The sequence below is a fragment of the Tinamus guttatus genome, unplaced genomic scaffold (assembly GCF_059628265.1).
Source record: "Tinamus guttatus ecotype Peru unplaced genomic scaffold, ASM5962826v1 Tinamus_guttatus_pri_ptg000007l, whole genome shotgun sequence".
NCBI classification, from domain to species: domain Eukaryota; kingdom Metazoa; phylum Chordata; class Aves; order Tinamiformes; family Tinamidae; genus Tinamus; species Tinamus guttatus.
Window position 1 is genome coordinate 717,062 of NW_028288541.1, and position 15,677 is coordinate 732,738.

A 15,677-nucleotide genomic window follows, 5' to 3' on the forward strand; every position below is an offset into this window, starting at 1 on the left:
CAGCGCGGCGCGCTCCGGCCACCAGAGCGGCCCGCGGAGGCCTCCCCGCCACGGCGCGGCGCCCGGGACAACTACAGCCCCCAGCAGGCGCCGCCGCCGCCGCGATGCATGCCGGGACGTGTAGTCCCGGCGCGCCGCCGCCCCTGCCGTCCTATGAGCGCGCGGCGCGGCGGGGACTCCCCTTCCCGTGCTGCCGCGCGCGGAGGGCGGCGCGGCGCCGCGAGCGCTGCCGGGGGCCGCGGGCCATGGCGGAGAGCGGCGGTGGCGGCGGGGCCGCCCCGGGCAGCGGCGGCGGGGGAGGCGGCGGGGCGGGCGCGGGCGGCGCGGCCTCCGGCTCGGGGCCCGGCGCCGCCGACCCGGCCTCGCTGCCGCCGGGGGACCCGCAGCTCATCGCCATCATCGTGGAGCAGCTCAAGAGCCGCGGCCTGTTCGACGGCTTCCGCCGCGACTGCCTGGCCGACGTGGACACCAAGGTAGCGCCGCGGGGCCGCGGGGGGCGTCGCTGCCCGAGGCGCCTATAGGCACCCACACCCAAACGCTGCCCAGGCCTTCCTTGCACAATCCCGGGAGCTGGAGGGGCCCGCACATACAATATACCACGTACACCAGTATTCCGTGCATGTAAAGCAGTTGCCCTCATTTGCTAATTCCAAAGAACAGGAATTGCACAAAGCTTCCACCGACTTCTCCCTCCCCCCGGTTATTTACTTCTGTGTCAGAGGCACAGAAACAAATAATTTATTCACCAGTGCTGCTATCAGACACTTTGCGAGGACTTACATGGTAGAGGGGTTTCCAGACAACAAAAACTCCAGTCTGCACAGATTGCATTTCAGCAAGTAGCACTCAGAGCAGACAGCAGCATCAGAAAAAGTCTAGCCACCTATTTCAAGCTATTAAAAGAGCACACTCCCAAACTGCAATTTGCAGTTACCAGTTGTGTTCTTGGGCTAAACAAGTGCTCCTTTGTTCTGAAGGCCCGGGCATAGAGAGCATGGACAGCAGAACAGTGGCACAGATCACAAAAGATGCACTCTGAAGGATTCTTTCAGAGCTTTGTTGTGAGATTTTTAGCTGTTTTACTGGATTTTTTTTTTTAAGCCAGCCTATCAGAATTTGAGGCAGAAAGTGGACAACTTTGTATCTACCCATCTGGACAAACAAGAATGGAATCCAGCAATGAACAAAAACCAGTTACGAAATGGGCTAAGACAAAGCGTGATTCAGTAAGTAAGCAGTGTTCTGTAAACCTATAGTGATGCTATTGGACAATTAATATACATATCACCTAGACAAGTAAGTATTTGCATAGTTACATTTCTCACAACACTTTTTACTGTGCTCTCCCGAAGTTCATTTTAACAGCAGATACAGTATTAACTCCCTTTAAAATGCTTATATTAGAAACCTATAGCTTTGGAAGTTGAGTAGCATTGTGCTCACATTCACCATCCAGTCAAGTTATTGCCACAAATAGTTAACTCTGCCTGATAGCAAAACTGAGTTGCACTCAGTTGAATGACCATGGACTTTAGTTTCAGAGGTTTTTTTAAAAAAATTAATAAAATAAAATTAAAAAAAAAACTTATTTCACTTACAGAAAATTCCCTGAAGATACCAAAACTTGCTTAACCACTAGTGGGCAGTAGTCAGACTGGATTATCCTGGTCTTAGCCTGCTGGCAGTAGCTTCTGTACAGTTGTATAAAATACTGCTCTTCCAACGCAGCTAGAAAGCCAGTTTGAACTGTAATGTGCCAGCAAGAACTAGAAGTCACACTAAAAACATCAGAGTAAAGCTAGAGGAGAGGGACAGTAGGAGAGTTAACTGCATTTATGCTTGCAGGGAAAATTATTAGAATGCCTTGTACACAAGACAAAATATATATTTCAGAGCACTCAATAGAAACTATAAATTATTAGTACATAGCATTAGTTCTAAGATTTAACCTGTAATCTGAGAAGGCAGCATCTGCTGCAAGTACAGAATTTCCTGCCTTATCTTTAAGTCCTTGAAATGTCTTTGTCACTTGATGCTTCCTCTTTCACTTCATGTAACTCTACAACTAGAATGAAACTGCAATTGAAAAATGTTGCACCAGGGAGCCTTGTAATTAATAAAACAAAGTGCTCACTCCAGGACTAGCTGCACAGGATTAGGGAGTTTGAAGAGTCTGTCTCAGCTGTGGGAGCTGAAGGACAGAGCAGTGAAGTGTGTCAGGATGCCGGCATGGATACCTGGCCTTTACTGGATGCACATATCCATGTGCTGTTCCATGGAGTGGACATGGTGTGCAGTGACCATGCATGCAAGCACTCACCAGCATGCAGGGCCTTATTAGGCTTGTGGCTACATTTCCAAAGGCTGGGCAATGTCTCTGTTTCCTGTCCCCTGCTCTCTTGCAGACATGACTTAAGCCAGCTAGACTGCCCATGCCCCATAATCCAGGAGTCTGACGCAGCCCCTGAAGCAATTAGTCACTTCAATTACTAGTGCTTGTTCCAAAAACTTTGCTGTGTTAAATGTGCTTGTTTTCTTAATTAATACCCATGTGTCTAGACTTGCAGTTACAAGGCATGAGTGACAGTAGTGTTATTAGGGGGAAGGCCTTTTCCCCTGGAGTTAGCCAAAAAAAAGACTGTGTTCCCACCTGCCCTCCTCAGAATAGTTTGTTTCCCTTGTTTGTGCCCAAGTGTGTGTGTTTGCTTTTATGTTGACCTCATTTCCTTATGCGCCCCATTACAATGGCTCTTGTCCGTGGTGTCATTTAAGTACCTGGGAGACCAGATGTCAGTTGTTAATTCCGTAGGGAGAACTGAAAGGGAGTGGGGGAGAATAGGTGACTGAAACAGCTCCTGGTTAAGGATCTTTTGAGTGGGCTGCAGTTTTCACCCTGTTAATGTTAATTGCAGTTGACAGGAGGGCTCTGGAGAATTCCTGGAGGAGACTGGGGAGAAGCTGTTCAGAGGAGCTGAATGACTCCTTTGTCTTTGTCCAAGGTCAGGAATGCTGGAAGCTGGAGTGGACAGAATTATTTCTCAGGTGGTGGATCCAAAACTAAACCACATCTTCAGGCCACAGATAGAGAAGGCGATTCATGAGTTCTTGGCTGCGCAAAAGAAGGAGGAAAGTGTGCCAGCTCCCCCACCAGAGCCCGAGAATAAGGATCCTCCTGCTCCATCTCAGGATGCATCTTAAAGGTCTTGTATCTCTGCACTTACTATTTAGAGTTTTCCTAGACCTCATCCCCAGAGTTTGTGTAATGGTGGAAGAAAGATAGAAAAGGCACTGTATTCCTCCTGGCTTGACAGGGAGGATACTTTGATCATCAGCATGTTGTCAGTGTCAGAAGTCATCTGAGCCACTTCCCTTAAGTGTCTGCTAAAAATATATTGGGATTGAAGACATGGGTATGATGTAAAACAGCTATCAAGGAACACTGTGGACTTTGCTAGTGCTAGTTTTGGATCAGGTCAAGAGGCCTTTTATTCCTGTAAAAGCAGGTTCCAGCAGTGATGAACATGGAATTGGCTGGGTAGCTTTCAGAGCAATATCAAATAGATTAAAAATAAATATATATCCTGTACCGAAATACACTTGAAAGTGGAGAAGTGAAAAGCTACATGCCTTAGCATTAAAAGTTTTAGTTATCTCTTCCTTACAACACAAACTGGAGTGTTGAATTGTTAGTGACTAAAATACTCACTGCAAGGCTAGCGTCCCTGGGGGGGTATAACTGTTTCACTGCAAATTGACTGGTTTAAATAGAACAACCTGTATCTTCCCACTGAAAGGACTGAGGGTGCCTGCATTGGAAACAAGTTTATTTGGGCTTTTTGTGAATAAAATAACTCAAAGGGCCTCGTGGGGCTGTAATGGCTACCATGTCTTAATGCAAATGACTGTGTACCCCATCTCTGCTAAGGCCCTGTATATGAATATTGATTTGACTATTGAGATGCATGTCTGTTATTACAGAACCACAGTCTTGATAGAAAACTTAAATCTGCCACTTCCCTGGTGGATTTTAAAACTACTGTGCCTGAAAAGAAGTTATTGGTGAATTGTTCTTTCTACTACTGTTTTCTGAAAGCAAAAAAATTTTCTCACAGTCTACAGCTGATTATTAAGGACACAGTAAGTAACAGACTGTAGCTGTTTTATGCTTGGAATGATACAGCAATTAGCATGATTTTTAACTTAACAATAGAAGCTAAAGAGCCTGTAGTGTCATCCAGAGTAAATTAGTCCTTAATGCTTTGCTACACCTTTGCATTTGTCTGCTTCAAATAAAGTCCATTAGTAACTTGCAGCTGAGTGCAGCTGCTAGTTAATATATTCTAATATATTCTCTATTCAGATGGATTTACTCTTGAAGATACCATCCTGTAAGCTCTTTTCTCTTGCAGCAAGTTCCTGATCCTAAGCAGCTGCAGTTGCAACACATGCACCCAGTTAGAGTGGCAATGGATCGTTTATTCCATTTGGTTCAGGACTGCTCTCTGCCAAAGATGATCAACCTCAGACCTATGGGAAAAATCAGTGAAATTCACATGCACTGGAGGTCCTGCATGTGGATGGACAGCCTAAACATGAAGATAGTTTTGCTGTTTTTAACAGAGCTACAGAATGTGTTCTTAATCATGCCTTCACACAAGGGCTGGGAAGAAAAAGGGAATCATCACATTTGGAAGGCGTAAGCAAGCAGTTTGAAATGATACTGGACTTGGGGAGCAGGAAGAGAAGTAGTACGTTTTGGGGGGAAGGAAAGTCTCTTGGAGACTATACAAGAATCATGAGACTTACTTTGATACAGGCCAGATAAGCAGCAGCATCACATGCCTCTGCTGCATAATGCAGCATTGAGTGTTAGGTGCCAAGTTAGATGCAATTCATTGCTCTGCCTGCTTTAGAAATAGTTTCCTGTTTAAAACTGGAAAACACAACTTCAGGGTCAATTATCCAGATAACAGTTTCTGTTGCATTGCAGGAAAATGTTTACAGTTAGCTATGACTATAGCTGATTTAATTCTTATTTCCCAGGTGACTCTGGGAAGCAAAGGGCACCCCAGTAGGTGATCGTTTTCAAAGGTGTCTCTTTCAACTTGAAAGACTACTTCCCCATGACATTTCTCAGGTGCCTCGTGGGACTGCCCTATGCTTTCAGCTTGAATGCATGCACTGTCCTCTGGATGACCATCAAGTAGAGAATGTGATCAAGTAATCTGCCAGCAAATGTCCAGACCTTTTGCAATAAAAAGACTTCAAAAAGCATCTCTGACTCCCAGCTTTTTTTTTTTTTTTTTTCCAGAATTCTTTCCTTAAGAATAAATTCATGAGTCCCAATTCCTGGAACCCTGATTAAATTATGTGAGGTTTTAATGCCTAGATTAATCTAGCTCTGACAGAGTTTTTAGTAGAAGGTCATTAAATAAGATGGCTATCACCAGTCCTCTGCAAGAACTGAACTGACCTTCATTTCATCTTACACAGTATCAGTCGGGAGTGCAAGTTCACTCTGATGCTCTTGATAGTGAAGGCATATTCAGCCTTTTGGCTATCAGCTAAAGCTATTCTGCTTCCTTTCCAGACCACAGCTGCTCAAGAAGCTAGTAACTACATCTGTCATTGAGTAACACCACCGCATCCTCACCTCCTTGCTCGACGGACTATACAGCTTCATTATAGCCTTATCCATAGAGTTTGTGGGTGAACAGAGACAATTCCAACCAGACTCCATCACCTTTCCAGAACATGTAGTTTGTAGGAAATGCTAGGATTTGACCTTGTATGTATATGCTGTTATACTGCTTCGTACCCCTTCTGTGCAAAAATGGAGAGAATCTGAAATGTGCTGCAAGCCCTTGACACGAGACCACTGTGAACTTCACCGCAGCAGGTTTGCATGCTGCCCAGTGCGTATAGCCTGGCTTACACATGATTGTTCCATCAATATCCTTATCCCATTTAAATGTTTCTCGGTAATCATGCTCAGAATGGGAAATCAAATATCTGCACCTTTTAGTGACAGCTGGAGGCCACAACATTTCCAAAATGGTTTGAAAATCTGCATGTGAAGATAATGTGATTTTGTGGCTTGACTCTCAACTGTTTATATAAAATCTATGTTCCTGCTGCAAAACAGGACAAGGAGTATGTGAGGAAAGGACTCTCTTCTGCATGTTGATTTGGTGGTTAGCGATTGCTCTCCAAAGCAATAGTAAGTATTTTCCCTTAAGGTCTTAAGGGCAACTCTTGGCAGGAATAGATTTAGTTTCTCACCTCCCGGTAGGGTGTCTTGACCACTTTTTGAAACTGAGCCATCTAACACTTTTTTTTTTTTTTTTTTCCTGCATAAAGAGGCTAGAAAGAGAACAAGTGGAAAGGAGCCTAGCTCTGCCTAGATAAAGTCCAGATTGCAATAGCAGTAGTAAAGGGCCACAATTCTACCTTAAAATCAGTAAGTAGACCTAGAATTGTTGCAATGAGGAGGGAAGCTGAAGCTGTTTTCCTGCTTCTTGCAAGTGCATTAGCTGCCTATATAAAATAGTTTCTTTCAACCTATTTTTGCAAAGTCTTTCACTGTTAACTCCTCAGAGGGGCTGCTTTCTTAAACTCAGAAAACTGCCACTGTCCTACTGTACCGCATGCGCAGGGCTGCACCTTTAGTTACTGTAGGCTCGTGCCTGAGCTGAATTTTCAGATCAGGGCTGCAGTACCTAATGAGATCAGGCAGCTGCTCTACTTTTTGGACCATAGTGTTAAACTTTAGGGCTCTGAAGTCGTCTTTTTTTTTTTTTTTTTTCCCCTCCTTGTTGGAATTAACCAACCCTGGAAACATGCCTTACCTCTGAGGAGACACTGAGAAAAAACACCAAGCTCTCATCTAGATAAGGGAGTGGCAGGTAGTGTCCTTTGATATAAACATTAGTCCTTGGCAACTGCTGGAGGCAGGATTCCAGTCTCAATAGCTCCAAGATACTATCTTCTGGCATGAGGATTTCTATAATAACTTTTGCATACAAAATAGTACCTACAGTAAGAGTGAAATTGTTCCCTTTTTAGTAGGATGCCAGAGTAAAATTAACATATTAGCCAGTTTTACATCCCTCTGGTGAGTATGTTAAATCCAGTGACAACTGCATAACGCTCACTCTGCTTCCCCCTGCACGCACACACAGTGTGCAGCAGGGCAGCAGCAGGGATGATCCTGCCAGCAATTCCTGCCCTGCCAGCTCCAGTTTGACCGCTGCACTGCCTGACTTCTCCCAGATAAACTGCTGAACTTGCTCATGGAGCAGGCAGAAACAGCCAGAGAATGTGGTGAGTTTGACAGGCCTAGAACACTTGAGTAATTCAATAAGTAATTAGATGCCTTTGTGGACATGAAGGAGCTGGACAGTAATTAGGCGGGTGAGTCTCAGTGGATCAGACAGACCTTTCCCCTAGCGCTTCTCAGATTCAAGTTGACTGTTCCTGTTTCCTGGTCAGTCATTTAATACCTCAAATTGGCCTTCTCAGATTATTACATGAATACCTTTATTTTGTTTCAGGAAATTGCAGCATTTCTTCATCCAATACATCAATATTGTAAAGGAGCTTAAAAGATTTTCTGCTTTCTTGGCTTTTGCCTGTCCTGACCACATATATTTGCTTCTGCCGAGCCACAAGAGACCAGCTGCAGTTTAAAGAAAATACGCAGGGAGTCTGCGTCGCATTCCTGGAAAACCAGTCTTGCCACTCAGCCACTGCTCTGCCTCTGGAAATACCAGGCTCCAAACCCCGTGGGAGCCAGCCTGGCTCCCAGGCAGGTACTAGACCGGGCACAAGGAGGTGTGGGATCTCTGCTGGGTCCTGCTGGTCATGGCTGTGACAAGACGTTTCACCTGCCTGCCTGTAAAATGAAGGTAACTCTACCCTCCTTGTGAGCCCTGGCCTGGGGAGGGACCCAATAAGGGTCTTAAGGTCCAATATAATAAAAACACAGAATGAAGGGAACTGTGTGATGGAAGCCTGAGACACAGAATCAAGAGGTGGACTAGAAAGCAAATCAGATATAGTCTCTCATGCCTCTCTAATTCATCGTCCCGCTAATTAAGCTAGATGAAAACTACAGTTTGAAAAGGCTTTTGAAGAACAACTTCTACATTTTCTGAAGTGCTTTTGGTATTTCCCTATCCACTCATGTAGCTTTAGAAGCAAGCCAACATGGGCAGAATGCTTGTAATTATAATGCATATGTATGTACAGATACACAGACACATCAGTACATATAGCATAATTGTTCTGCCACATAATGAAAGGTTTAAAAAATATTTGAGATCAGTATAAGTCAAGCTGTAAGATCTGAGCTCCTCTGCACTCCGTAGCTTCTAACCTTTCAAGCCACTCCAAACAAGGCCAAATGAAATTCACACACAAGCCCTCGTTTAAACATGACAGCTGATGCCCTTTTCTATTTGGGAGATTTCTGTTCTGAAATTCAGTGATATCTACAAGGCATCACTGTACAAGGGCATTCGGTTTAGAAGACAACTTACTCCCATGCCCCAATAAAGGTAAATTGTAGCTTCACATTCTTGAGGTTAAGAATCTGCAGCACAAAAAAAACCCCTGCAACATTAATTCATCATTGTTTTCAAATCTGGAAGTATCAGATGCTGAATTATTTTTTCAAATCCATCCCATTCCAAGATTTCCTCCCTCCATGTCTCTTTTGGAAAACACGGTTAATTTCCCAAAGATAATGAGATCCCCAATTCACTAGCACTCATGAGATCATCTTCAGTATAGAAGAAGTTGTTCTATTCAGTACACATACATATCAGTAAACTGCAAGACTATACAAGTTTTAATGACTAGACATTATAGCTGAAATCCTATGGAATCTTCTTGAAATCCATATCCTGCAGGCCAGAGTAGGGAGTTATGCCATTCATTGTCAAATTGTGACTACAGATCTAAGAGCAAACACAGACTGATCAATGAAACCCAGTTACAAAAAGCTGCAGATCTTTTCTTACTTTCCCATCATTTGTTTTCCCCTCTCCCTGTCAAAATCAGAACTGAAGCCCTACAAAAGTTAGGATTTTCCCTTTCATTTGAGAAAAATCTGAGAGCAGAAGTCAACTGCCTTTGTGCAGCTCCTGGGGGAAGCGCGCGTGCAGCGCACCGCACCGCGGAACAGGCAGAGCAAATCCTCGCGAATCACCGCGATCTCCCCAGCTGCAGTTGTGAAACGCAGTAACTGCAAGTGCAGGCCCTGGCACAGGCTTGCTCTAATTGCAGGAATATAAAAAGGGGCAATTGTAAAAGTGGCATTTGCTTTTTTAATGCAGGAAAAAACAGAGGGAAGCAGTATAAACCTATGTCACCTTTTCCACAGGACAGACGCTCAAGTTTCTAAGATAAAATGCACACATAGAAGATGATGATGGTGTCAAACCACCCTAGACCCCAGCGGTAACGCCAATAGGAGATATCAGTAAGTGCCAAAACAGATCATTTGTCTCCCCATTAAGTCTTCAGGTGTTTTACAGAGCAGACAAGCAATGCAATGGTATCTCAACAAACATACCAGAGTAGTTTCAAATGCTGGGAATATGAGGCAGCCCTCTGGTTCAAGGGAAAACATTCCTTGAGACATTCATCTTCCTTCACACAGCACAAAGCAGTTGGAAACATACCATAAACTTGGCATTTGTAATTAGCACATCCTCTAGTGACTTTGTGGCATAATCAAAGTCATCTTCAAAATCAATCCGGTTTACCCCTAGAGCACAGGAAGTCTCTCTAGAACTTTCTTCTCCACCCCTCGCAGTCATTCCACTCAGTTATGGTGCAAACAGACCTTTCTTCACACCAAAGTCTCCCTACTGAAAATAATGAACAGTACTGCAGGTAGCTAGAGCCATAGTCAACATGAATCTACATAGTTGATCTAATTATTCAAATGCAGAACTTGAGGAGTTTGAGAACTGATTTAAAATTACACTAACGCAACCCCCGTTCGCATACAAAACAGTTGCAACCAGGCAGACTTGTTAGGTAGATGCCAGGAACCAAGCACCTAAATCTAAACATATTGCACAAAGGAAAAGTAAATGAGGAAGAATAAGATGTGGATTATTTGGTTGATTTCATCATTGATACCCAGGCCTTACTCATCTCTAATATACTCACACATTAGGGTGATACAGGTTCAAAGTTTAAAACTATTACAAAATTCACAACCAGACAAGCTTTGAATCTTGATACAAGATGACTGAGATGCCTGGAATCTCAGACTACACACCAGTCAACAAAACCCCTCTCTGGAGGAAGGAAATAATCACCACAACTGTCTGAAGAGAAGTCCAAAACAGAACTCTGAGACCTTGGCACAAGAAAGATCAAACTTAGGAGTCTCCTCAGGGCAGTGGATCAAGTTATCCAGCACCCCAAGCACTAAAATAGCCATTGCCCAAGTATGCTGAAACCATATTGGAATCAACATAGTTCTGGGATCTCAAACCCAAACCACTTGCAGCTCTGCTTCCTCTTGTTTTTAGGACTAGCATGAATGCGTTTAGTGAGACACTGCTAATATGCCCGGAAGAGAGATTTTTTTCAATATATTGTTCCGATTTCAGCCAAAAAAAGAACAGTGAGGCAGAGAGAGAAATCACACCTGAACCACCTCATGGGGCATTTTCCTCCCTTCTCACCACCTCAATTGAAAGCGCAAGAGCAGCACACACTGTCACAGCACTATATGCCACATGCTTCAAACATAGTGCTCGGTCTCGATATTTTAATAGCATCACTTTTTTTTTAAACAACATATTCCCTTTCAGCAAATGGGATCTAGCTACAATCACAGCTCTGGACCCTTTTTGGTATTTTGTCCATCTCGGTCTCTGGAGGCAAGTTTCCCTGCCGTACTTCCTCCCAAGAGGATGGCAGAAGCTTGCCATATACATTGCTTTCCTGCCATGTGTTAAGTTCTCATTTTATACCCACAAAGAATTGGAGTAATTAACCTGTTCACAGTATTTGCCTACTTATATTATATTGCAAAATGTATTTTACAAGCTTCCTGAGGACAGATGAGCTTAGTTTGTTGTTATTAGCCCAAGCCTCTCACATCCACAAACTTTAAACCTTCATGAATATCAAGGACTCCTCGCTCCCTTTCTTGCTTCACAGGAGGAAGGAGAAAAAAAAAAAAAAAAAAAAAAAAAAAAAAGCTCAATGCAGTGTAGCCATTCTAAATGTGGCCATAAGAGGGAGATAAACTATTGCTTCATTTTTCAATCTTCATGTTACCTTAGAAAAAACAAGCAAATACAGGATTTCAAAGTCTTTGCTGACTCTTAAGTGAATCAACTCAGCAAGGTGTGGAAGAAGTTCTCACAAAGAACTTCTGTGAACTCTGACTATACTTGTCTAATGCAAATCACATAATATTTGAACTTCTTGAGAGGTTTAATAGTGAGAAACATATGTAAATTATGTTCAACAGAGAGTTAGGGAAAGAAAGTGAACAAATGATGATGGACAAAAACACAAAGTTAGGATGTGAAACTGTAAATTCTAAGCTTCCCCAATCTGAAATTCAGTAATCTGGGCTGGCATTAACACGGTGAGGGTAAAGCACTAGCACTAACGCCCGGGGCCCTGATGTTAGTGCCATGAGATCATATCAGAATCATTGCTTTATTCTTACACTTTGTAATTCAAGTTCCTAGCCCACATCCCTGCCAAGTCAGCCTCAAAAACATGACTGGGCAGTAACCAGTGCAGCAATAACTGCCTTAGTCTAGACACCATCACAAGCCACAGTGCGGAGAAATGCACCACCTCAGCCGTCAGACCGGAGCTGGCTCCACCAAAACTCCCTCCAGGGGCAAGCCTGAAAAAGGGCACCGCAGCAAAAGGCAGCAAGTCCAACCCACCCGCGCAAGGACCTTGCGTTTAGCCCACTTCATCTTGCCGACTCATACAAAGAAATTGGTGCCCTTTTTACTGATTTTTTTAAATAACAAATAATCATTCCCTGGAGGGAAAAAATAAAAATTCCTGGCCCTGCGCAGGTGCTGGTTCCACAGGGGATTCTCATTAGACAGCAGCCTGCAGTGGGCAGACGTGGCTTTGGGAAGCCCAAGCAACTACAGGTAGTAAATACACCCACTTTGGAAGGGACTTGTGACAGAAATGTAAAACCATGACATCCATGAGTTTCCTATTTCATTGCAACTCTGCAGAAGAGAGATAAAATAATCCTGCTTCACAGCACACTCATAAAATTTCAAATTTTCCACAAAGACAGAAAAAAGTAACTTTATAAACTCCCCCGCAGTGTTCCCTTTTGAGATGCCACCACATCTAACTGCTCCCTCCTGGATCTCCAGGTAACAGCATCCACCTCCGCAGGGTCACATCCTGCTGTGACTCAATCCGCCAAGCAAGTTATTTCCAAATGGGATTTCTAGTCCAAGCCAACCATACTCGGAGAACCTCCTCCTTGTCTCCTGCTCCCCAGCTGCAGTGGGGAGCAAACCCATGGAGAGGCCCAGCTGGGCCCTGCCTAGAGCGGCGCCCCGGCCCCCAGCTCAAGGGGTCTGTGACTGATCCCCCTCAGTATCCGTGCGGGGACAGATCCGCATCCCACCATGGGCCATCCGCATGGAGCGGATCAGGCCTGAGCCGGGGTTGCTGTGGCAACAGCACGCGTTATTTAACTGTTATTTAACCCACAGCGCCCTCCCCCCTGCCGCCACTGCCGACGTGCGCGAGCGAGGGTACAACTTGTTATGAGGGTGGGCTTGTGTTTTGTGGGGGGCTTTTTGTGTGTTGTGGGTTTTTCCCCCCCCACACACACCCTGGATTTATGGGAAGCCCCCGACTGTCTGTCCTTGACAGCTGGCTCATGAAACAGCCACTTTGCAAAGCCCCAAGGCAGAAAGTGCTATTTCTTTTATGGCTCCCGTACCCAGAGATTGCCTTCAGCAAAGGGAAGGGAGGACAGGTGAAAGTACTTCATGAAAAAGATAACCCCACAGCTTCTTTTTTTTTTTTTTTTTTTCCTCCTCAATTTCCTCAGGCACAAGGGATTTAATCCCCCCCCCCCTTTTTTTTTTTCTTTTTTGTTGAAGCAGGAAAGCACATTTGTGAAGACTGCAATCAGACTTCACCCCTCTCCCCACAACGCTGCTGATTTACCCCCCTTGTGGTGTTTACGGTGTTGACGCAGTATCGGGCCCCGCTGACACATGGATCTGTGGGTCCACAGCACGGCCCTCCTGGAGGGAGCCTGCATTTTGGTTGGAAAGCACAACATTTTGGTCAAGAGACTCACTGACTCTCAATCCCATTCTCTCACAGATGAGCTATTTCGGGAAGCCAGTCTCCTCAGCAGAAAGCTGCCCGGTGTGTCCGCATCGCCCTGTTCCCGATCGGTTGAGCTGAGTTCTTACAGGTTTTGCTTCGCCCAGAACAAAGCTCTTCCTGTCAGGCTTTCATTAGGGGCTGGTGCTGACGTGCAGATCAGGGCAGCCCCGCATCCCTACCGAGGCCTCGGCGTCCTGCAGGGCTGTCTGAAGTAAATTACAGTGGGAATTTATGTGTGAAAACAAAGAAAGTGCACGAATGAAGTTCTGCCAAGTCTGGAAGTACCATCTTCGAACTGCAGTGTCCAGGGCCGCAAGGGCTATCAGGGCTGCGTCATGACAGAGAGAACATTGAAGACTATATGAGGTGCCAGAAAACTCCTAAAAAGAGGCATGTCTCAGGAGATTTCCTGGCCAATTCTGCAGACACAAGAAATGCAGACATTTGGGTTTTCAGTAATGATAGACAAACTGCAAAGGGACCAAATATTTAATTCAAAACATATCCATTTTAGAGGAGTGCTCGCTATCCCAAAGCCAGGGAAGCCTTCCAAGCTCATAATAAAGAAACATCACCCTGTAGGACTTCCTGAAGACAACTATTCCAAGGCTGAGGACAAGTTCAAATTGTTTTGATTACTTGTCATCTCATCATTAGAACTTTTCCAAAGATCATCAGCTGCCTTGCACTTGGTTTTAAACTTCCCAATCTGCTCTCTCAAGCTTAGCACCTTCCAGTATCTGTCAATGGAAAACCTCTCAGACCCTGGAGAACAGCTTCACTCTGGAGGAAAGCCTCAAGATTCAGAGAAGAATTAATCTGAAAATCAGTAGGAAGGAAGGATGCCTTTCCCTTACTGGTTTGAATCTAGCTGTGATGAAAAATAGTATTTTTTTGTATATGTAACATGTTCGTCATCCCTTGCCTCTGTGATAGCATTCTTCTGGACTGCAAAGAGTGAAATCAAAGGAGTTAATGAACTAATGAAAGTGGATGAAGCAATGACAAAACTCTGATACTGGCCTGAAGGACACCAAAGCACTAGAAGTTATTGGAAGCTAATCAATAGGGAAATATTTGCAGCCAAAACAGCAGTTTACACTTTTGCAAGCATTAACCCAGGGCAATTGCAATGTGCAATCCCATCCAAGAGAAATAAATGCATGAAAATCTTGTTCCTGGGGATCTGAAAAGGTTTCCAAAAGAAACAAGTCTACAAGATACTGGCTCATAATACTAATTAAATCACTACCACTGAAGAGCTTATGATAACACAAAAGAACTGGTCAAAACCCCAATATTTTAATTAGAAATGTCTGGAAAGCTTTTAACAGTTTCAATACAGGGAAAAGAGCCTGAATGAGCACAGACATCCCTAAAGAGAGTTTGAGGAATATTAATAAAGAGACTTAAAGAACACTGAAATTGCTTGTGTGACAAGCCTGTGACCAGTCCTATTCATGCAAGGGCCTTCTACCAACACTTATCTCACTCTGCTAAATAACATATTACTAGGTCTGACACCATATCATCCTCAAGATCTGAATTATGTTCCAAAAAAAAAATCTTAAATGGGAAAAAAACTTGTATAAGGCCTTAAAAGTTCTAGGAATTCTAAACATTTTATTAGGTGAAATAACAATTCTGCAGTAAAAATAGCTTTGGGTTTCACTGTTAAATCTTTCTTTTCCACATTACTTTGAGGTTTCAAGATGTTAAAGAGTTCAGCCTGCAACGTGCCTTGTGTCATCAGACAGGGAATAAGTTCGCCACATTATTTGTCACTTCAGCAGTCAGCCATACCACTACATTTCTAGCTGAAGATGATATTAAGTGTAAAAGAACAACAGTATTTAAGGGGACTGTAAACAATCAGAAATACAACTATGACAGTTGAGTACTTGGCAATACCTTCACCTTTCCCAGGTGTCAAAAAGTAGTCTATTTTTACTGAAGAAAAAAAAAAGACAGAAGCTAAGGCTTATTTGGACATTTGCAGCAGAAAATTTTAAAGGAAATCATTTGTAAAGGAAAATTGTTTTTGGAGGTAACTGAGTGCAGGGTCTTTATTTCTGGAAGGCCACTTCACATCTTTGTGGAGGATCAGCCTCTTGACTGGAAGTCAGTGACTTTTAAATACATGTAATATTTACTTTTTTCACTCTCTGGGCCTAAGCATTTAATAGGCTTTAATTTTAGACTTTGGCACTGGACAAGATGAAAGTGGCACAGGCTCACACTTTCTCCTTTTGGACACATCAGAACTCTTTTTTGAGCTGTTTTTCTCTGCTCCATGTGAATGATCC

At 43.8% G+C, this 15,677-nt stretch overlaps 1 protein-coding gene across 1 annotated transcript; it reads left to right on the plus strand.

Moving 5' to 3' along the window:
• The first annotated feature begins 230 nt into the window (after nucleotides 1–230).
• BOD1 (biorientation of chromosomes in cell division 1) lies at nucleotides 231–4,731 on the plus strand. Its single transcript, XM_088521474.1, has 4 exons — nucleotides 231–473; nucleotides 1,102–1,226; nucleotides 3,000–3,200; nucleotides 4,410–4,731. Exons 1-3 carry the CDS (start codon nucleotides 246–248, stop codon nucleotides 3,196–3,198), a joined length of 552 nt encoding a protein of 183 aa, XP_088377600.1. The 5' UTR covers nucleotides 231–245; the 3' UTR covers nucleotides 3,199–3,200; nucleotides 4,410–4,731.
• Nucleotides 4,732–15,677: the final 10,946 nt, after the last annotated feature.